We start from the raw sequence: 23,684 nt of genomic DNA on the forward strand, positions 1-23,684 counted from the left end.
ATAGCCCCTACAATAAGCTCCTAAATTTCAGTGCCGTAACACAAAGGAAGTTTACCTACGTTCACATAATGTTTATGTACAAGTTTGGAATGGAACCTAGACTTCTTTGACAACATTTGTAGTAGCTTTTGTAAGCCTGCCTGCCTTTCTTTTCTTCCCTCCCTCCCTCCCTCCCTCCCTCCCTCCCTCCCTCCCTCCCTCCCTTCCAGGACATGGTCTTTCTATATAGCTTTGGTTGTCCTAGAACTCACTATGCCAACCAGGCTAGCCTGGAACTCATAGGGATGAATCATTTCAGCAAAATAATAGTATTTGGTTTTCCCTTAGGTCCATGGATTATCTAATCTCAGATTCAGGGCCACCCAAGCAGTGTCAATAGTGGGATGGGTTCCATCTCAGGGAGTGGCTTTAGATGCAGATAGTGGCTGGTCATTCCCACAGCACAGAGGTCACTGCTGCAGGTAACCCTTGTAGATCTAAGGGTCTGTAGCAGGGCTGGTGTTTATGTTTTTCCTCTAGTAGTGCAAGAGTACCTTCCGGCACCATGGACACTAGTCAGTAGGGGCGAAGACTCTAGTTAGGCACCAGCTTTACTCTCTGGTGCTCAGTAAAATATGTAAGTGTTGTTTTCAGCAACAGGGCTTTATCAGTTTATGGAAAGCAACCAATAGACTTGGAAATAGCCTGAGTTATCGGAGGGTTTCTAGGGGGCCCCCTATGGCCAACAACTCAATTAGATGCAACCCATTCCTCGACCTGGAGGTTTTACTTGGTGGCAAGAGATGCCTTGTTGGAGCTTTGTCTCCTCTGTTTTTGTTGCTTCTATCTAGATTCCTTTCATATATGCATATAGTTTAGATGCTTCTAAACCTAGTAGGTTCCTGGAAGATCCCTCGTGTGGCCACTAGTGTTAGCTGTCCCCTCCCAGTATTCCCTCGCCTGCCTCTTCCCCCGTTTCTCCCGTTGCCCTCCCTGTCGAGCCCTCCTGAGTAGCCCTTAGCTGCACGTTCAGAGCAGATCAGGTTTACTGTGGGGAGTGACGTCTGTGTCATTCAGAGGAGCATCACTCCTATAGAGAATTTTTACCTGCTTCTTAGGCATTATGGGAGTTGAGTCCCTCAAAGTGTTAGCGTATCCTGATTGGCTTGAATCTGAACCTTGGTTGCTTCCATAGAAGCCAGGGTGGCGTCACTGAGGGAACCAGCCATGACAGAAGCAGTCAAAGCCAGCGATGTTCACCAGAGTTTGGTGTTACTGTCAAGCACGCTGCTGCACAAGGCTTTATTTTCATAAAAGCGAAGCTGCAGAGCTCTGGCCAGAGAAAACTGGAGACCTTAGTCAAACCGAGAGCACCACTCCCTATGAGTTTACCCAAGAGCCCATGGAACATGTCATTGGACTTTTGGAGTCCGCCTGGATATGGCATTTCACTCAGTTCACACCACGGCAGGCCCACTGCTCAAGGTCTCCCTAAAGCCACACCGTCTATGATACTTCATGGGCCAAATTCTTGGTTGTACACGTCCATGGTGTGATGACACCACTATGGGAATGCTTGTGCAGCCTGGGGGCTGCGAGGCTGCAGTGGAAACCACGAGGTTGTCCCCGGCAGATGTGGGACATAACGGGGGTTCACCGTACTGAGCAGCCACGGATGCAAACATCCTCGGCATGAGGTAGGCCCCGAGGGAGACTGTTGCTCACTCAAGCTAATACGTGTTAACCAAACTGGCTTTTTCGTGGATGTTAACTTGGCCTCCGGAAGTACATGAAATGGACCTCTGACACATGCTTGTACATAGTTTGGTACAATTCCCCTTTTTTTCCAAAAGGCAAAAATGTGTAGTTGATCCTAGAACTATTTTCTGAGCTTCTCTCTTAACAACTTGCACATAAGTGCCTTATCTGTTTCTGCCTGCTCACCCCTTCCTGGTCCAGCCTTTTGTGTTGCCAACAGCGAGCGTGTCATGTGCTGAGTCTGGAAGGGTAGATGGACGTTCCCATGTAAAGGGAAGGAAGGAACAGGTAACCTGTACTGGGTGACGGTCTCATTCAGCTCCTTGTCATGAGAGAGAAAAGAACGAGGGGGCATATTTGTAAAGCTGGGACACACAGATGGGCAGGGTTTGTGTAGGTCACCTGATACCATGTGACCTTGCTGCGGGGTATGAATTTTATGTGGCTACTGAGAGATAAAACTGCCTGAACCAGGCTCGCATGTGTGAATGTGTGTGTGTGTGTGTGTGTGTGTGTGTGTGTGTGTGTGTAGTATGAAACCAGAGTTTTAAAGAGAATAGCATTCTGAAGAGTTACGATAAGTCAAAAGGAGCAGCAGCTAAAAACAAACAGTCCCCAGCTCTGGTGGCTTAGGACACACACACTTTGCTCACGCTCTCTGACTCACCGAAGGGCTGAGGGCTCCACTTCCCATGGTTATCAGTTGGGTTCCGGGCTAATGGGCACATGCACATTGTATGATCATCACAAGTCTCTGTGACTCACTGGGAGAGATGAGACAGTAGAGAAGCATGGAGCAAGTAAGGACCCCTGCTGGCCTTGCAAACCACCCCCATCCCAAGGGAAAGAAGATCTCTCTGTGTTCCTCGGGAAAGAAGGCCCTGGAATATTGGTAAATACTACAGATGTCCACCCTGCACGGCAAGCCTTGTGTGTGGGCAGTAGAGCCACATGAGGGATTGGAAGTTGCGCTCGTGAGGTGGAAAAGAAGACCATTCTAACCAGGTATTTGTGATTATAGTGGTTTTCAGCGCTAAAGACCGAGACACGTGTAAAGGGATCTGTCAGACCGGATCTGGGCCCATCGTAATGACCTCATCGTATCCAGATTATGTCTGGAAAGACTGTTTCCAAGCAGGATGCCATCTAAGATGCAGTGGATTTGAACTTCAGTACATCTGGGTGGAGGGTGCCGTTTAACCCACAGATTACTGTGGGTCTTCTAGGGGTCGATAGAAATGTTCTAAAGTTAGTTGTGAGAGTTGTGCAACTCTGAATATTGACTGACGTTTCAGATCAGTAAACTGTATTGAAATTATACATCAGTAAGGTTTTTAAGTGAGAGGGAAACGAGAATGCTATAAGATTTCTGTTTCTTAGAAAAAAAAAGGGTAAAACAAGGACCTTGTAGTCGGAAACCCTTAACTAAAGAAAGGTTATGGACTTGGTAGAGCACTTGCCTGGTATGCTATGTGCCCTGAGTTTGAACCCAGCACCAAACCCTTACCTACATACATGCTCACATGTATGTAGTCACACACATTTGGACATGCATCAGACTAATTTAAATGCACGCCAAGAAGAGTCCAGTAAGGGTGATGTGGGTAACAGTAGAGGGCACTGAAATTGTTTCTTTTCCCTTCTTTTCTTTGGTGACATGAGAAGTCATTGTGGGTATGTTAGAATCTGCACATGCGGTTTCCCCATGCTGAAGGGCCTGACTCCTCTTGAGGTTTAGCCCTGCAGGCTGTCTGGACATGTCAGGCTGGCCAGTTGCTCCTGGTCCTGGATTCCCTGGCTTTGATGGTCTTGTGGGATCTTTGCTTTTGAAGTTGGCATCACATCATTCTGCCACCACTCACCGCTGAAATGGAAGCCAAACGATCATTTTGAAGCACTTCTAATTGCTTTTGATGCCACTGGAGAAGCTACACATGTTCTCTGTGGAAGGGGGAAAAACCCTTTATCTAAGAGCAAATCACGCTCTCTAAATGACAGAAATGTTTGGCTGGAGTTAAAAACTAAAGGTTAAGGATAAAGGTCCGTTTTATTTTATATTTAATCCCCCGGCCTTGGTTCTGTTGGAGCTGCACGGGGAGGGGGTAAAGCAAAGGTCAGCATCGACTCAGAACTGACCAGTTCATGTGTGAGGCAGGATTTTTAAAAGGACATCTAACGACACCAACTTGTTTTCATTAGCAGACTCGGGTCTTTCGGTGCCCACGCGCCAGCTGTTTAGGGGTGCACTGCTGATGTGCTGGTTACAAGAAGAAACCACGGTTACTTTCTTTATTTACACCACAAGTAAAGACTGCTTATGGGAACTAAGAGTCTTAAGAGTCCCCAGTTTGCTGTCACTTTACTGTACCCTGGTGGTGGACTCAGTGGTGACCAACACAAGTGTGGATTTCGAGGCGCTGTGCTTTATGACATCCACTGAAAAGTTGGGGACTCAAACTCATCTCTTACTCTGTGCTTCGGCCTCAGTGTCTTGAGTTGTCCCGGAGGGATATAGATACAGATGGAGATGAAGTCACGGAGGTCAAACAGCTTAAGGAAGAGTTTATTTGGTTCGCAGTTTGAGAATACCGTCATGGCAGGGATGACGAGGCTGAACAAGGAAGCAGGCTGGCTCATATCAGGAGGTGGTCTCTGGGAGGGGAGCAGTCTCAGGCTGCAGTAGGAAGAAGTTGTGACTGATGTTGTCTGTACATGCTATCAGCATCAATACTCATATCAGAGCAAGGTTTTGATGATCCCTTGAGTCCGAGGCATAGGTGTCCTAGACATGGCCATCCTCACGCCCCCACATCCTCAGGGCCGCCTTGCAAAGAATTCAACCATGCTGCACATTGGCAGGAGTCTCTATGGCCCTGTCCCTCTTGCTTCTTCCATGCCTATGAAACAAGTGTCACCTGGATAATGTGTATTAGTTGTGTTTTTCTGGCTGTGATGAAATACCATGAGCAAAAGCTAGTTGGAGAAGAAAGAATTTATTTTAGCTTGTGGTTCCAGAGGGGAAATCCAAGACGATGAAGCAGACAGCTAGAACAGGAAGCTGGATGATCACGTCTTTCATCCACACACAGGAAGTAAAGAATGAGAACAGGAAGTGCTGAAAGACTACAAACCCTTAAAGCCCAACCCCATGACGTACTTCCTCCAACAGCCTCCTTATGGCTCCATAACCTCTCCAAACTGCACTACCAATAGGGGATCAAATGTTCAAACATACCTTATCAGAAGGAGGTGCTAAACCCAGCACCTGATGTCACCATATTCTGCTGCCAGCTCAGAATGGAACCATGGGTCATGGTTGCAGCAGCCTGCATACCTTCCAAGCTGACCCTAGGGAAACACTTCACTAGGCAGTGGCTGTCAAGCAGAGAACATAATCGGTGGCCTTCTCAGCTCATTCTCCTTCCTTTCCAATAACTTTGTAAGTCACAAGCCTTTGGAGCCTTTAATGGATGGGATCTTGCCCTCAGGGATCTTTCTTACTATTTGATAGCAGAATGGAAGGAATGATAAACAGCCCCCAATCCTGAGCAAGCAACTTTTCAGTGTCTCTACCGCAGTGACTTGAACTCATATTCTAGATTATGGGTTTTTATTAAATGCAAGGGGCCATACTCGTATTTAAAAAGTACTCGTTATGTGTCTGAACGTCAGACTCGTGTACTGTACTTTTATTTGGCCCTGTGTCCTGATGAGCCTTTGATTGCTTTGTTAATTAAATCCAGACCCCGATCTAACCTTGTCCAGCTACGATGGGGTCTCTTTCCACTGGCATTGGAGACACCACAGCCTCATGGGCATGAGTCAGCCCGGTCCTTGGCTTTCTGTCTAACCACAACCAGGACTTGACCAAGGCAGTCCCCAGCCTCACATACTGCAGAACACCCTGAGTTCTCTGAAAGCTTTTTGGCCCCTTCAAAGCTGTACGCTCTGAGCTGGTTTTGCTTTAAGGCAGAGCTAGCAGAGGAAAAGCTGGTTGCTACCAGAGGTCAGCACCTCTTTTTACGTCCTCTCTAGCCCGAGGGCAAGGCTTGGGCTCTGAGGCCTGCAGGGCTGGGGAGGAACAGTGGCTTTCCACGGAGCAGAGGACTAGGGGTCCTTGGGAAACAAGAACCTCCTGCTTCTTCCATTCCGTTCCTAGGCCGAAATGCCTGTGGGTTCTCACTGCAAAAGGAAAACAACCACCAAGCATGCATCCAGGATTAAAACCATTTCCAAAACACATTATTAAAGCAAGCTGTGACCCACATATTTGTTGTCTGCTTAGTAGTTTTTCAACCTATTGAAAAGACTGGAAAAAGTGAGGCACCAGAAAATAAAGGCGGTGGGGGTGGAATTGTTGGTGGATGGCTCTCTGGAGATGTGTTGCGACATCTGAGTTTCAAACACACCAGCTTTGATGTGCAGGATGAACCCACTCGGCTGAAACCATCACTGAGCAGGGATAGCAGCGAAGGGTGGCGGGTGGCGTGGGGTCTACTGCCTGGATGTGAGTGCGTTTTTGCAATGAAAGAGAAGCAATGGGAAACAGTTGTTAGGAGCACAATGTAAATCCTACAAAATGAGTAGTTCAGCCACAAACAGGTCCTAGTGTACAAAGAAACGGGCCGCCTTCATGGGCAGCTATGCATAGGGCAGCAAAAGCTAGCGGTAGAGCCTTGAGGCCTTAGCGCCAGGGACAGCTTTTCTCATCCCCATACCTCAAGTACTTCACCACTAGTGGACCCTCTCATCACCTTCAAACACCTCAGAGGATTTGATAGAAGCCGGTCCTCCAAGGCACTCAAATCCGGGGGATTGTTTCGTTAGCTTCAAAAGTGGCCCCAACAGAATATCTTCCATTAGAATCTAACTCGTTCTTTCCCCTCTTTCCTTAAAGGATAAGACTGTGTGGGTCATTAGGGTAATATTACCTCAGAGAGAGACTGCAATGTAGTCCTTAGCCCTGCAGTTTGCCTGAGACTTTATGGGCGCAGGGTACAAAGCTACCTGCATGGTACATGCAGTTACAGAAGAGGCCACTAGATGGAGACATGAGTCATAAGAATGTGACCTGTGGCCCAGTGCTCTTGCTTTTCCGCACTGTTTATGGTCCCTGATAGTCGCTGATGCTTATTTTCTGCAAACATATTGATACCGATGTTCATGTTAACTGCTAATGCACATTAGTGACTGTCGTGAGGACTCTTTCTCGAGCCAGGTATGCCAGTGTAGTGTGCCTGCTGCCTATATCCTCAGAAGGCAGAGGCAGGAAGAACATACATTTGAGGACAGCATGGGCTACGTAATACATCTAAACCAAACAAGACAAGAAAAACACACAGTCATACTCTTTAGAGAAAGAGTTAAAGACTGTGTGGGCTGGCATCAAGGGTGCACCTTCAGGCTGTGTGCTGCTAACCTTGACTTTCCGCCCTCTTTTAAGGAAAGTATTTCAAAGCCTTCTGCATAAAAACAGCTGGCATTAAATGCTCCCGTACAGATTTTTTCCACTCCTGTAGAAACCTTTTTTTTTTATCTCTGAATGCCTCTTCCTTTCTTAGCAGAAGAATGAGGAGGAGGAAAAATTCTATGTTTAATTGTGTATATCTGTGAGTAGGTATGTGCATGTGAGTGCAGGTGCCCATAGAAGCCAGAAGAGGGTGCTGGATTCCCCTGGAGCTGGAGTCACAGCCCATTGTGAGTAGCCTGATATAGGTGCTGGGAACTGAAACTGGATTCTCTGTAAGAGCAGTAATGCTCTTAACTGATACACCATCTCTCTAGACCCCCTTCTCTCCTTTAAGAGGGAAATTGAGTTTTGTCCTCCAAAGAACTAGAGTACAGCAGAGCAGTCGCTAGACATGGTGTGCAAAAACAACTCTCTGGTCACACGTCTGTAGGCCTAGCACTAATGACTCTCTTCTCAGCCTAGAGGATTTAATAGGCAACCATCTCCACACTCCTTCCTCCCTTTAAAATACTAATATATTTAAATGAGCATGGTATGACTGCTAATGGCTTGAGCCCTGTTCCACTATCTTTTGCCTTCACTAGTCTTCATTTATGTAGGGATATTAAGTTATTAACTTCCCTAGGATTGTAATGACTAAGTGAGACACTGCTCATTATAGACTCTAGAATGTCACATAATAATTATTCACTTTGTGTGATGATTTTCTTTTTAATTTATTTTCTTGTACAATACATTGAAACCATAAAATTATCTACTTTTAAAAAGCAATCACTGTAGAATAAGTGACCTCTCCTAACACAAAGGAAGGAAGCTTAGCTGAACAGAGCACACACAGGACCTGTGAGCTGCGAGCCCTCATGAACTTCTAAGGACACATCAGGCTGCTCACAGTGGTCCATGACTTCAGCTCTAGGGGATCCAGTACCCTCTGCTGGCCTCTGCTGAAAGTCTCCTGTGTCCAGGCCTGAGCTAAGCATGTTATATTTGCTGGTGCCGACAACAGCCCTGGAAAGTGGAAATGTTTTGACATGGAAGACCCACATAGTCTGCTCCGCACCAGTCAAAACTGGTTGGAACCAGTTTGAACTGGTCAGGACCGGTCAGAACTGGTTTGAGCCGGTTGGAACCAGTCGGAACTGGCCTAGACCAGTCTGAACCTGCTGGGACCGGGCAGAACTGGCCGGAACCGGTTTGAGCAGGTCAAAACCGGTTGGGACTGGTTCGGACCGGTCGGAACCAGTTTGAACTGGTCATAACCAGTTTTAAGCCGGTCTAAATCGGTTGGAACCAGTGTGAACTGATCAAGGCTGTTCTGAATAGTCTGAACTGGTTTTAACCGGCCGGAACCAGTTTGAGCTGGTTATGGCCGGTTTGGGCCTGCCTGAACAGGGTGGGACTGGTTTGAGCTCATCGGAACTGGTTTAAACTGGTCGTGACTCGTTTGAGCCTATCTGAACCAGTTGGGGCCGGTTTGACCTGGTCTAAACTGGTCAGAACTGCTTTGAACTGGTTGGGACCAGTCAGAACCGGTTTGAGCCAGTTGGAACTGGTCAGAACCGGCCTAGACTGGTCTGAACTGGTCGGGACCAACCTAAACTGGTCGGAACCTGTTTGAACCGGTTGGGACCTGGTTGAACTAGTCGGAGCCAGTTTGAACTGGTCTGAACTGGCCTAAACTGGTCTGAACAGGTTGGGGCCGGTTTGAGCAGGTCTAAACCCGTCAGAACTGGTTTGAACTAGTCGTAACAGGTTTGAGCCAGTTTGAACCGGTTTGCGTGTCAGGAACAGTGAGACGAACCCAACTGAAGACAGGAAGGGACCAGCGGGAACCAGAATCCTCATGTTTTCTCAATGGCTGCCAGGCGTAGAGGGCCATGGACGGCTGGAATGCCATTTCCTGCCCAGCTCCAGTTCCCAGTGCCTTTGCTCCCCTGCCTGTGAGTTTTCTTGCTGCATGCCCAGGAGGAAGGAGATGCTCAGAAGCAGTAGAAGTATCTGCAAGAATTCTGGAACTGTGCCTGGCCCTAAGGTGGGCTTGAAGCCGAGAAGTCCAGATACGGGCTCTGGCCTGGTGCTTCTCAATGCTGCTTCTTCAGTGTGGCTTTGCCTAGCTGCAATTGTTCAACAGAGGGGTTTCCCTCCATATGCCGTTGGTTGTTCATGAAACCTGCTTTAGGATGTAGTTGGTTTGTTTTACTTTTGGGGTAGGGGTCTGCCATCTATCTCCCAAATAAATACATGGAGATTTATTCTTACTTATGAATGCCCGGGCTTAGCTTGGCTTGTTTCTAGCCAGTTTTTCTAACTTAAATTAACCTGTTTCTCTTTAACTATGATTTTTGTCTCCGGAGTTTTTACCTTTCTTAATTCTATATGTCTTTCTTCCCTTTTTACTCCATGGCTTGTTTTATGGCTGGTAGCTGGCCTCTGTCATCCTCTTATTCCTCCCTCTTTTCAGCCTAGATCTCCTCCTATTTATTCTCTCTACCTGCCACCCTACCTATTTCTCTTCCCTGCCTAGTTATTGGCTGTTGAGCTCTTTATTAGAGCAATCAGGTGTTTTAGACAGGCAAACTAACACAGCTTCACAGAGTTAAACAAATGCAACATAAAAGAATGCAACACATCTTTGCATCATCAAACAAATATTTCACAACATCCGGGAGATGGGAATGATTTAGAATTATGTAGAAGTCCTCTTTGGAGGCAGGTCCCTGGCTTCTAGTAGTCTAGGTAGAATTGGGGTGGGGTGTCCACCTCCACTGAGGTCAGCATGACGTCTGGGATGTCATGTTCATTGGCCCCGAGCTGATTGACACAACATAAAGACTTTATAAAAAGCAAGCAGTTTGGTATTAAACCTCTGGGCAACTAGTACACACTACCATGGCTTCTTTAAAAAAAGTAATTCAAGTGAAAAAGTTAGAAAATTCCCTATATTTTGTAAAAAGAATCAAAATGAGAACCTTTTCAGTGTTTCCCGCTGGGTGGTGCTTTCGTTTCATTTCGCTCTAGGATTCTAGTCCCAGGACAAGGTCCCAGTCTAACTTAGCCCTGGCAGGCCATTGCTCTTTGGAAGTCTTAGAGTGGATACATTTGTATAGATAGAATACCCCTCCCATCCCTTTCTCCCTCTTCTCTCTCTGTCTCTCTTTCTTCCTTCCCCTCCTCCTCTCCTTTTCCCCTCATACTCACTGAGTTCATTTTTCTCTGGTTCTTCTCCCCCACTCTGGATGTCTGTGAGCATCTTCTCTGTGGGACCGTCAGGTTGAATGTGAGAACAGCTTATGATGTTTTCCAGCCACATTCTTGTACCCGTTAGGACCCAGTGCAGTGATTCCTTCATAAAGCAGACCCCGGATGACTGATTCAGGAATCGAGGGACAGTGGTGTGCTGTGTGGATGCATTTAGTTATCCAGCTGTTTCTGGGATTAGCAAGCATTGTTTTGCGAATGGCCATGGGGATGTTTAAAGCCTTACACATCTGGGTTCTGACCAGCAACTTGGCACTGTTGTGGTCAGCGTGAAAGGAGGCAGTGTGACAGGCACGCCTGTTCACACACTGGGTCGGGGGCTGGATTTGGCCACCAGTTGTAGTTTTACTGGCTACATTAGAATTAAAGAGGCGTCACCGTGGCAAAGAGGTTTCGTGAGTCTGTAAGTGGGACAGTCCTTGCTCAGCTTTTCCCCAGCTCCACTTCCTTTTCCATGTGAGTCCAAGAAGCCAAGTGTCCCTGACTCCTCCTCACTTTGACCAATCCTGGCTCATGAACTGTCTCTAGAAGTGATGTCTTCTCCGCGTAGGCCTGCTCACAGAACTTCCTGCCCACTGGTCCACATTCTTCTTCCTTGTCTGCAGGTGTAGAGGACTCCAGGGCTTCCATCACTCTCTCTGGCTAGCGACAGTGGGAGGACTAGATGCAGAGGCTCCTGTGAGGTGGATATGTGATGGTTTTGTAAATGAGAAATATTTACTGGGTGTATGCTCTCACAGAGCTCCCAGCTGTAATCATTAGTGTGATAATAGAGCAATAATTGTGTGATCAACGCAGGCTAGAGATTAGTGTGCAAAGCAGGTGCTTTGGGAGCGGTTCCTCGGTGCGCAGTGATTCACGGGACTATATGGTTGGAATGTGGGAACTTGCTGTTGAGTGGAAGCTTTCTGTTGAACCTAATGCTGTTCTGCAAAGTAAAATCCACTTCAAAGAATTAAATAAAATGAAAAAAAAAGAAAAAGAAAAAGACTTAGGGAAGAGAAAAATATCCGGCTGACAATTGGCATTGATTTTTTATTATCAGAGATAGTGTGCCCCTGTTCTTATACCCGGGGGCGGGGGGGGGCACTTCTACCACACAACCCTGCTGCGCCACCAATGCAACCCTTTGTGTATACACTGGCTACACAGATGTGGTAATGAGCAGACGGCACCGCAGACATGTCTCTGTTCACTATTGAGGGCTGCGTCTGAGCAGCTGCCTCAGTATCGCTGGACTTGAGGGGCAGATCTGGTGTCATCTGCGGTTTACCTCCCCAGACTGTGCAATCAAATTGCTCCACACAATCTACCAGTTTCTGAGGACTTGCTGCGCACAGCCCCGTACCTATCAGAACCCTCCACCCAGGATCCAGAGCAAGATAATCCCCACATCTGCTAGCCTGGCCTTTGCTTAATGCAATGTTTTCTTTCCTTCGACTAGGAAAATGCCCAGATCATCAGAGAAGTGGAAGTAGACAAAGTCTCGGCACTCTCCCGGGACCAGGTGGCAGCCATCAAGCAGCTGTGGCTGGATCCGGGAATCCAGGAGTGTTACGACAGGAGGCGGGAATACCAGCTGTCAGACTCGGCTAAGTAGTGAGTACTCCGCCCCGACACAGCCGCGGCCACCCTGCTCTTAGGCCAACTCTGCAAGACTTTACTCCTTGCTCTGAGGAAAGGGGGTGGTCTTTCCCGACCCCTGGCTCTGACTCTTAGCATTTTCTTTCCTAATTTTCTCTGGGTTCCTATATGTACCCTGGGGTCAGTACCCACTTTTGCCCACCTAATTAAATTGGAAATTCCCTTAGCAGAATGGATCTAAGGTGCTGGAATTGTAACTTAAGCAAAGAACACACCTGCCCTGGCGGTGCCCTTTCTTCTCGAGGTACTCCTTTGGAAACCACAGGCAGGTGTAGGATTTACTTAAATCAGCCACTGGTCTTGCGCTACCCTCTAGTGGTAGACATCGGTATCTGCAGGACCAGCACACAAAACTTTTTTTTTTTTTTTAGTTTTTAAAAACTATCATTTTATTGTTCTACATTTTTGTAAACTAACCACATGGCCATCACATATTTCCAAAGTCCATATTTATGTTTCATAAATATTTGCCATCACAGTATCACTTTTTTCTTTGCATTTACATTTAGTTTTTCAATGTTTTCCAATAGTCACAAAATTTTCCATTAAGATTAAAAAGTAGAAGCCAGATGGTGGTGGCACAGGCCTTTAATCCCAGGATTCAGGAGGCAGAGGCAGGTGGATATCTATAAGTTTGTGGACAGGCTGGTCTTCAAGAGCTAGTGTCAGGACAGGCTTCAAATCTACAGAGAACCCTATCTCAAAAAAAATTAAAAAGTAGAATAGACATTGCTATCATGCATATATTTGATTTTATTGTTTTGTTTATGAGTGTTCTGCATGCATGTCTGTGCACAATGTGAAGCCTGCTAATTTTACATTTTGACAACATCTCAATTTAAAAAAAATGTTTTACCTTTTTCTGAACATTTTTGTTTTTATTTTTTTAACATGTTTCATCCCAGTTGGGTTATCACAATGGGTAGTAGTGAGTTTTTTGTCTATATTTTAAAATGTTAAGTATGTATATTGTGTTATGTAAAATGTATATCATCATTCATTGAAGATGTTTAATGATTAGCTTGAAGCGAAAGTTTCAAAATTAATAATTGTATACTGAGGTAGGACAGTTGAAAAACTAAAGAAAGACTATTTTTATTGTATGAGACACATGAGAAAATCTTCTTCACACAAAACTTTTTGACCCTTTCAGAAAGTCCTACCTCTTCCGTATTTTGGATCCATAGAGCTTTAAACCATCACCCCACCAAAATCTCTATTGCACACCACCTTGGAGAGACTGCAACGTTTCCCTTTCTTAAGAGTCCCCGGGGACTGTGTGTCATCCAGTAGGTGACTGAGCGCACAGACTATTTCTTGGGTTGCTGTCTGTTTGTACTTCTGTAGCTCATCTTTTCCCCTCCTCCCAGGACCATGACACCCCCACCCCCAAAACACCCGATTTCTCATAAGTGTTGGCCTTCTCTTGAGCTAGCTCAAATCGGACAAAACAGCTGTCAGGAAAGGCATGGTTAGTTTATGTGGCTTTAGTGACCTTGCCTAGACATTCGTCCCAGGCAGTGTGCAATTAATTCCAGGTTGGAGCAGCTGATCCAACTACATCAGCAAAAAATCACCATGTCAGGAAAAGAAAAGAAGCCACGACGTTGGCAATGGAGAAGGGAGGAAGAAAGTCTAGGGAGTCAGGGGGCTGCTCACAGCCACTCCCCACCCCCAATTCCCTCCCAGAAGCAGCCTGCTGTTGCTGGTGTTGTGACAGTGTTGTGGGTTCACACCCATTTGGAGAAAGCTTACCAGAACTGCTGTAGGACTAGTTCAGTGGAAATCATGAAAACTTAAGCAAGTTCACTGGGAGGCATGGCGGGATGGCCGGGGAGGTAAACGGATTATACAGAAGACAACAGCAATTAATAAAGGCAGACATATGCCAGTCCTGAGAGTCTGTAGGTGTGGTGGCACAGGCCTGGGATAGCAGCCTGGGGAGGCAGGAGCAGGAGGATCTCCAGCCAGCCTGTGACCCTAGGCTAGACCCTGTCTTAAAAAAAAAAGGGAATAAAAGGTTATTTGTGCATTTTCTTGGTTCAGGCCTCTGGTTCTGTTGCTCTAGCGTCCAAACACCGAGAAGGAGTCGCCCCCAGAGACTACCTCACACACCACAGCCGATGCAAAAGCATGAGGATTTTATTAATTCTGTCATGACAGGGTCCCTCAGCATTCGGGAAGCCGAGAGACCTCGAATAGCTGGTACAGTTTACTTTTAAAGGGGTCACAGAAGCAAGGGGGGTTGTTCTTTGACTATTCTGATTGGCTTATTTGAAAGGGCTATTACCAATAATTGACTGGAGAGCTGTTGCCAGATCAGATGAGGTAAGAGGTCATTTTGACCCCGTTTCCCAGGGGACCGAACCAAAGCATACGTATATAGGTAATTGTTCAGGAACTGAGTACGTGCGAGTGTAGCTGTTAGGTCCTTGGTTCCCAGGGGAGGAGGGGAAGCACTATGGCACAGAGGCTGAGAGGATTCAGAATTGTCAAAAATAGCTTCAGGATTGTCTTAAAGTCTTACAGTTCTCTGTCATCTGCTAGTAATGTCTGCATTTTTAGATATGCATTTTTTTTTCAAGACAGGGTTTCTCTGTGTAGCTTTGGTGTCTGTCCTGGAACTCACTCTTGTAGACCAGGCTGGCCTCAAACTCACAGAGATCTGCCTGTCTCTGCCTCCCGAGTGCCAGGATAAAAGGGTATGCGCCACCACCACCTGGCTTAGATTTGCATTTATACTGCCCAGGTGAGTGTACCAGATAGCATGCCAAGGGCTATGTGGCTACCAACCAATGCCCTCTAACCTTAGAAATGGCACGGTCTGCTGTTCTAATCACTCTTCAGTCCACCCATCACTGTGGTGTGTCTCCCTTCTCACCCATTCATAATTTTGGGCCACTTTCAGAGTCCCCAGCAGATGCCCCAAATCACAGATGATGGCATTGTATTCTATGTTTTTCCCTATACAGACGCAGCATAAGATGAACTGATAAATTAGGTATAGCAAGAGCTAGTGAGTAAAAGTTGAGCTATTTGGTTACCAGCGCTGTGATCCCATGGCAGTTAGTGGGATAACTGGCCCAGCTACTGAGTGACTACCAGGTGGGTGGGATACACTAGGAGAAGCCTGTTGCACATAAAGGACCAGTGACGGATCTTATCCTGCTACTCAGAATGGCACTGGATTGGAATCTCATGAATTGTTGTCTGTAGCTTTGCGAAACACAAAAGCAACACAAAAAGAAAATGAATTACTTACTTCCGGTATTATTTTCCCATTTTTTTTCTTTTGGATCATAAATGGCCATGGGTGGAGCAGGACACAGGATACAGGGAGAGTGCTGCTAAAAAGCGGGCCCAGCAGTGTGAAGTTGGTGAGGTCTATCGCCAGGGCAATGTGCTCAGCCCTGGATATTTAGGATGTGCTAGAGAAAGCAGCAGAGACAACGTCGTTGCTAGCTGAGGTCTTTTGTAAGGACTTAAGTGATTTTTTGAAGACACAGTCTCTAGCCCAGGCCGGCCTTGGACTCTCCATGTGACCCTAAACTTCGGATCCTCCTACCTCTACCTCCTGAGTGCTGGGATTGCAGGCATGCGCCACCATGTTGTAGGAGGTGCTGGCTTTAACCCCACGCTGTGTGCATGCTAGGCAAGTACTCTGAAAACTGAGCTACTCTCCCTGGTGAAGTGTATTTTAAAGGCATTCTTTTATTTGACTTTAGAAAAAAAAAAACCACATGTATTTTAAAGTCAGAACTTTACTACACATAAATACCAAATACCATGAGACAAACTTTGGATTATTTTAGATGTCTCACTTCCCAGGGTTCTTAACAGGAAAATGCTCTTATTTTGAGAGAATTGTTTCATGGCCTGTTTGACGACTGCGTATTTTCATAGAAGCTGTTCTTATCACTGATCGGAGCCTTCGGAGAACAATGTCTATTTATTAATGTTCTTGGGTAGAGGCAAGTGGGTGGGTCTGGCGGGTGAGGGGCCGGTATCGTCTCCCCCCTCCTTGGTCTCTAGGTTGCTGCTTCCCTCATGGCCACAGAGATGATGCAGCTGGGAACTGGGATGGGGTGGCCTGCATTCTCAGAAAGCTTCCAGATTTACCTGAGTCCTGACCCCTTCAGAATGGTCTTGGGAGGATCGAGGCCTGGCATAGTCACCTCTGCATGTTACTGCTGGTCTCCAAGTCTTGTGTGGGCCCTGTGGTCGGGGAGGACTTCCCTTGAGCAAGGAAGGCTGCTTTCCTTTCTCACAACGGAGCCTCAGCGTCTCAACTCTTTAATGTCACAGTTACCTGACTGACATTGACCGAATCGCCATGCCCTCTTTCGTGCCAACGCAACAGGATGTCCTTCGTGTTCGGGTGCCCACCACCGGCATCATAGAGTATCCATTTGACTTGGAGAACATCATCTTCCGGTAAGTCTGTCTCCCAGACAGAGGCCTTTAAGGGTCAGTCTGTTCGGGGGACATGTCCTGAGGTGTGTGTGTGTGTGTGTGTGTGTGTGTGTGTGTGCCGGAGTCACTAGAGATTGACGAGGGCATCAGATCCCCTGGATCACCATGTGGGTGCTCAGACTGAACTCAGGCCCTTTGAAAAGCAACGGGAGTTCTTAACCCCTGAGCCTCCTCTCCGACCCCTCGAAGCTCGTGTATCTATTATTCCTCTATCCTTCCTAACGACAATCATTGCACACCTGTCTAGCCCTCCCACATCGAGTTCAGTGTTATTGTTCCGTTTAGCTCTCCTTCAGCGTTGTCACGTGGAGAGGGTGGTATATAAATACTCTTCATGTCTCATTTAATGGGAGCTCTCTCCCTAGCTGACCAGTGGGTTTAAACCTTTTCAACTCCAAAGGCTGCTTGCAACCTCCCAGGCATCTCAGAATGAGTTTGCCAGAGTTTTGGTGGCCAGGTTTTGCCTTCAGAGCCACAGGACTATGCCGTGCACCGGGGGACCCCGTCTGCACTCTATGCGCTAGAACCCAGTTTGTGAGCTTCTGGCAAGGGGCTGGAGGTTGAGAATACACACGCAGAGACAGACCGACACACAGACCTTCTAACACTGGTACCAAAAGCCCCTCTTTAATAGCACCATGGAGGCTTAAATACCCTGCAGTCAATGACCAACAGGTGAAAATCCCATCCTCTGATCCTCTTAGCTAGGCACAGCTTCTAGTAACTTCAATTAGAAGGCTCTAGACAGGGAAGAGCAGTTCAAGGCCAGGACTCAATTAGTCCCAACAGGACTGGATTGAAATGCCCGCACCTCCACCGAGTGGCTCACAGCTACCTGTAACTCCAGCTCCAGGAGCCCTAGTGGCCTCTTTTGGCCTCCGGCCCCTGGTCTCATGTGCATGTCACACAGGTAAAGTCCTCAAAGACAGAATACAAATCATACATTTAAATACAGGACCTGCGGAAGAGGTCCCAGGAAGATGGCTTGCCTTTGTCCCATTTGTGCCCTAGGACTCCGTGTGGGCGGCTGGGGTAAAGGACTTCCGGAGCAGGTTCTTACCCAGCATCCCCAGGAAGGCTCCATCTGAGTCCTTTGCTTGGAATCCACCAATGGTTCCCCACTGCCCAGGGCAGCACCGTTCTAACACTAACCTTAAGAACCCCTTCCCTCTGAATCACCGAGGACCACAAAGGTTACTAACCCCGTGGTGTAAAGGCCTGCGTCCCGTTTCCCGGAGCTGTGCATTCCAACTCTGACCATCTCTCTCCGCTGAGCAGGATGGTGGATGTTGGTGGCCAGCGCTCTGAGCGACGGAAGTGGATCCACTGCTTTGAGAGCGTCACCTCCATCATTTTCTTGGTTGCTCTGAGTGAATATGACCAGGTCCTGGCCGAGTGTGACAATGAGGTATGCTGCCGGGGTGGGGTGGTAACTGTGGAAGACGGTCTTAGTTCTTCAGTTTTCTAGAAGCCGGCGCTCAGGTGTCTGTTACTAATGCGACCGACTGGTGCACTGCAGACCCATGTCCATAGTCCTCTGCAACTTAAATACTGTCACATGTCACTTAACAACAAAACACATCCTGAGACAGGCCTCATCAGATTTCAGAGCCAGGTTTGGTGCCGCAGCACTCAGGAGGCGAAGACAGGCAGATCTCTGAGAGTTCCTGGCTAGCCAAGGCTCCATAGTCTTAAAAAAAAAAAAAAAACCAAAACCCAAAACTAAACAAGACAAGAAACAACTAAAAAAGCACAAACCGACCAACCAGAAGAGACTTCATCTTCCTGTGACGAACTTAAATGGTGCAGCCTACTGCATACTGAGAGTTGTGGACCAGAACCCTAGATCCAAACTAGTTGCCCAGAATTTCCCAAAGAACATTTCCTGAGTCAAATACCAGACTCTGATTAGCTGACTGATGGCGGCTACGGTCTGAGAGTAAGGATGTTCACAAAGTCGTCCCCCACCCCCCAGGTAAATGTCATGGGTCATGAAGGGTGGAAAACAGGAAAAAGCAGACTGGGTCAAGAGAGCTCAGTTTACCAAGCCAGCCCTTAGAAACCATGTAAAAATCCAACCTACATACACAATACACAAAGCTAAGGTTCTTACTGCTGGTGGCATGTTGGTAAAAAAAATTACTGCCTTTTGGGTCCTGCGCTACAGCTATATTTGCTGGGTTCCAATGGGGCTGTTTCATTTCCAAGTCCCTTCAGAGACCCTAATACATACAGTATGGTCTAACAATTCTCCCCCATCCCACCTCTTTCAAGACTGGGTTTTGTGCAGTTTAAACTAGCCCCAAACTGACTATGAAGCAAAGGGTAACCTTCACTTTATTATCCTCCAGCCTTCCACTACACCTCTTAAGTGTTGGGATTATACCTGTGCGCCATTGTGTGGACTGAACCTGTGGCTTCATCATGCTAGTTCTCCCCAGCCCAGTATGTTTCTAACAGACACCATCTGAGTGGACCCTCGGCTCCCAAACTAGGCTCTTAGCTGGGCTGTCAGAGCAGGGGTGCCCACACATGGAGCAGTTCAGAGATTAGAGCAGCACCTGAGACTGCATCTGGCCTTACTCCCCTGCAAGGTCTCATTTAGGCATCTGGGGCTGGCAGTCCAGGCAGGTACTGTGCCTCCTGCAAAGCTGCAAGGTGCTGGCTGGCTCTAGTTCCATTAGATGCTTTGACAGAAAGTGACCAGGACAGTTGGTCACTTCGCAAGGTTATTTTCTGAGGAATATCAATGTCCTCTGAATGTATGCAAGAGTTCTTGGCTCTTGTTTCAAGGACAGGGATGTCAAGCATCAATGTGCTGCCTGGATTAAGCACTGGCCCATGAACAAATGATATCTTGTACCTCTTGAGTGAAAGCTTCTCTCCGAGGAGTTCCATTATCTTAGTTAATTAGGGGAGGGGGAACGCATTTACTTGTGCCATCAAAGTAATAGTGGCTGCTGTAGCTCTCCCAAGAGGAATTTCAAGAGATAGTTCTCAGCATAAAAAAAAATAGGAATTCTTAGGAGTTACTTGTGGTATTTCTCAGAAGAGTCAAAGGATTGTGTGTGTTCAGCACACCAAGAGCCCAGACCGATCTTCTTAGAAATTAAACATATTCGTTTCTCCTACAAAAGCCATAGGAATCACAGGTGTTTGGAGAACACATAAATGGTTGTTATTCCCGCCCACTCCTTCCACCTGATATGCATTGGATCCATCTATTCTGCCATACAGATTTTTTTTTTCCTTTGGAGATTAAGATAATTCTAGACTTTAGAGAATCTCTAAAAGTGAATGAGTTAATTCTCTGATAATAACTTTCTGGACCTCAGTCTTCAGAGTGGCAGAATGCCCAGGTGTGGGCTTGTAGGGAAGTACAATCATGGCGCATCCCTTTGGAGCATGTGCGGAGCTTCGATGGTTTAGGGTTGCTTCTTCCTCTAAAGGAAAGTTCTTGCTTTTTTCCTTAGGGGGGAAAAACCGTGTTGTTTAAAATTATTGTTCATGAGTACAACTGTCACATGACTCCTGTCTCTATGGACTTGGGAAAGTTAAATTTTTGGGGGTGCTGTGGTCATCCACTAAATTGGGAAATTGGGACAACATCCGATTTGTAAAGCGTGGCTAAGACGCTCTGCAGTCTTATCTCTGTTCTGACCAGTCTAGCAGGCCTGAGGGCTCAGGGTTGTGGTCCTCCTGTGTTCCAATACTCCTGAGGCACAAGTTTGCACAAGAACCTTGTTTAGGGCAAGAGAAGCGTTAGTGCTCCAAAAATGCTGAGAAAAATCAGGTGTGTGGGGGAGGGGCAGGGTGGAAAGACAAATGCTGGGCCCGCATTCTCGCCATTATAAGAACAGTGACCTTAAGGGGAGAGGACTGATGGACATACCCAGCCTCCTAGCATGCTGTTTCCAAGTCTTGCTTTTCTTTCTGACTTAATCCTAATTTGGTTTCTCCCTAGAACCGTATGGAAGAGAGCAAAGCCTTGTTTAAAACCATCATCACCTACCCCTGGTTTCTGAACTCATCTGTAATTTTGTTCTTAAACAAGAAGGATCTTCTGGAAGAGAAAATCATGTACTCCCATCTAATTAGTTATTTCCCAGAATACACAGGTAAGTATTGGGGGATGCGGCTCTCACACCAGCCACATTGACTCCCCAGCTTTCTGGGGGCCTCCCTGATGGCTCTCATGTGCCCCCTTCAAATTATGCTTCTCATAGTGTCTTCACCTCAACACCTGCCACTGCGAGGGCCTGGATACATTTGACAGCTCATTTGGCTTACTCCACTTGACTGGTCAGGCCCCAACTTGGGAGCCTCACCTAGGAAACCCTTCTGCACCTGTCTACAGCTTGCACTAGGGTGCCACCCCTTTCTGTTGCCCTGGCAGCCTGGTCATTCTGCTGCATATGCACTCACTCAGCTTTCTCTGGCAGAGCCGGCTCCTGCAGTTTCAGCCAGAGTACATGCTGCTTTGTGGGGGTGCTGGAGTCTTCATGTATGTAACCTGCTCAAGACGCGACAGTGCTCATGCTCACTAATCACTCCTGGCACAAGACGTCTCAAATAGCAAACTCTTGAAATTGGCATGACATGTTACATGCTTCAGCATACTCCTCCTTTGATTAAACACTCTGGCAGTATAGTTTCGAACTGTCAGGCTTTAAAAGCAAACTAATAACATTAGTTTCTGTGCCACACTCCCCTCCCCCAGCCCACAGCTGCCTGTCTGTACAAGTTAGTGGTTAGAAAACAAAACTAGGCCCTTATTTTTAGACAAATCACTTTACAGTACAATTTTTAGATACCAGTAGACACTTTAAAAAGACCAAACATTGGGCAAGGAAATGGCTGGTTCAGTTGGTAAAAACATTTGCTTTGGAAGCAAGCATAGGACCAAGTTCAATCCTTAGAACTCACCTAAAAAAGCAGGCATGATAATGAGAATTTATAATCACAGAGACAGGCAGACCACTGGGATTTGCTGGCCAGTCAGTCTAGCCTAGTTGGTGAGCTGTAGGCCAAAGAAAGATCTTTGTCAATGGAGGTGTATAGCATTCCCGACGATAACATGGAATTGTTCTCTGGGCACATGTATGTATACATGCATATATACTCCGTAAAACAAAATATTTTTAAAACATTTTATAGATTCATGTGAAATATAATATAAACTATTCCAGGTAACCTTTCCTTAGATATGAAATAAAAAGGATCTGAAATAAGAAAATACAATAAAAATGGATTATGGGAGGGCATGATGGTGAATCTGTATCTTTATTCCTCTCATGACCAGGACCAAAGCAAGATGTCAAAGCCGCCAGGGACTTTATCCTGAAGCTGTATCAAGACCAGAATCCTGACAAAGAGAAGGTCATCTATTCTCACTTCACGTGTGCTACAGACACTGAGAATATCCGCTTTGTGTTTGCTGCTGTCAAAGACACAATCCTCCAACTAAACCTCCGGGAATTCAACTTGGTGTAAATGCTATGATCCACTCCTCCCAGACAGAGGGTGATCTCTGGGCCAGCCTCCACAGACATTACGTAGCCCACAGGGACAGAGATGGATAGTGTAACTTCAAGGACACTTGCTCTACCAACTCTTTTAAGTGTCATCAACTCTTGTCTTTACTTACCTTTTGGCTGTGAGGTCAGGCATAATTTCTGAGTTTGGTATTTTATAGAATTTCAAAAGGCTACTGTGACGCCCCTCCCCCCTCTTAAACTAAAATGTTCAATCACTATTCAGATCATTAACAGAGAGGACTTGTTAATTTACAGATCATGCCTTCTAGGATTAATTCAGGTGACTAAGAAATCTTAATAGAATTAATGCTTTTTAAATAAACCTTGAAAGATATTTCTTACATTTCTCCCCCTCATCTAACATTTGTACCAAACAACCAAAGACTTTCTATGCATACCCCCCCCTTTAACTCAGATGTTAAAGGCAAGGCCTTAAGTGACCCAGGCAGGCTTCCAATTCACATCTGCTGTGTAATTGAGGATGGCCTTGATCCTCCTGCCTGGACTCCCCAAGTGTTTGTTGGAATTGTTGGTGTTCAGCTAAGATTATTTTCTTTTCTGAGACAGGGTCTCATGTATTCTATGCTGGTCTCAAACATAGTACAGTCGAGGATGACCTTGAACTTCTGATTCTCTTGTCTTCATATATATAGCCTCATTAGAGCAGGAGAGTTTTCACCCTGTTGCTAATTATTCCTGACATCAGGAGGTCTCAAACTGTATGATTTGACATTGATATTTTACAGGTTAGTAAGTACTAGGATGTATGTCAGCACGAGCAGCTTATGCGATGCTTGGGATGGAACCCAGGGTGCTGTGCAAGCCCCCAGCAAAGTTTTCTTAAAAGAAAAAAAAAACAGTTCTATTCTGGTCAACTTTCTAAGCCAGATTAATATTATCCCAACTTCTAATTTAATTTTGCCACAATTTGGTGGTGAAGACTACGCCGAGAGGAGAAACGGACTCTAGACAGTGCATGTGTGTATCTTAATGCGTATGGTCAGGTCTTTATAAACTGACGGAATGGCTAAAGCATAACTTGTTTAACAAATGTCATGTAAGCCTTGCCAAAACTGGTGGTAATCGCAAATCTGCTATGTCTTGAACTGTGTACACTGTGCCTTTCTGGATACTGAGAATATACTGTTCTACCAAGAGCACTGATGATATGTGTTTCTTGGAGCTTGTGGATGGTTCTATTCAAATGAAAAATGCCACAGTCTTATCAACAACTCAGCAGTTTTCCTGTTTTCCCCATTTTGAAGTAAGTCTTCATTCATCTCTGTATGCTGGAGATCCTTCCTAGCTGGCTCAGTAAACAGAGCAGATCCCGATCCCCAGGAAGTAGAGTGGTTCACACTGAAGGCCTAGGATGGCTTTGTTTCCACTGCTCATTGGGAGGTATGTGTGTACTTAGGGTGTATCTACCTCCCAGAAATTTTCAAAGGGTCTCTAATTTATAAGGCTTTAATCTTTATAACAGTGAGAAAGTGATATATATCCAAGAGAAACTGTACTTTGAATTTCGGTCCTTTCTCAGGCTAATAATTTTTGGCCTGGTACTT

General features: G+C 46.3%; 1 protein-coding gene across 1 annotated transcript in view; it reads left to right on the plus strand.

Annotated features, from left to right (window-relative positions):
• Gna14 (G protein subunit alpha 14) overlaps positions 1 to 23,279 on the plus strand; it is a 136,680-nt gene extending 113,401 nt beyond the window's left edge. Inside the window, exons 3-7 of the mRNA XM_050157192.1 lie at positions 11,910 to 12,064; positions 16,415 to 16,543; positions 17,861 to 17,990; positions 20,547 to 20,700; positions 21,885 to 23,279. Of these exons, the coding sequence (XP_050013149.1) occupies positions 11,910 to 12,064; positions 16,415 to 16,543; positions 17,861 to 17,990; positions 20,547 to 20,700; positions 21,885 to 22,075 (759 nt within the window). The 3' untranslated portion in view covers positions 22,076 to 23,279. The remainder of the gene's footprint in view (positions 1 to 11,909; positions 12,065 to 16,414; positions 16,544 to 17,860; positions 17,991 to 20,546; positions 20,701 to 21,884) is intronic.
• Positions 23,280 to 23,684: the final 405 nt, after the last annotated feature.

The sequence above is a fragment of the Alexandromys fortis genome, unplaced genomic scaffold (assembly GCF_014885135.2).
Source record: "Alexandromys fortis isolate MF-2015 unplaced genomic scaffold, M_Fortis_MF-2015_v1.1 scaffold_10, whole genome shotgun sequence".
Taxonomy (NCBI): domain Eukaryota; kingdom Metazoa; phylum Chordata; class Mammalia; order Rodentia; family Cricetidae; genus Alexandromys; species Alexandromys fortis.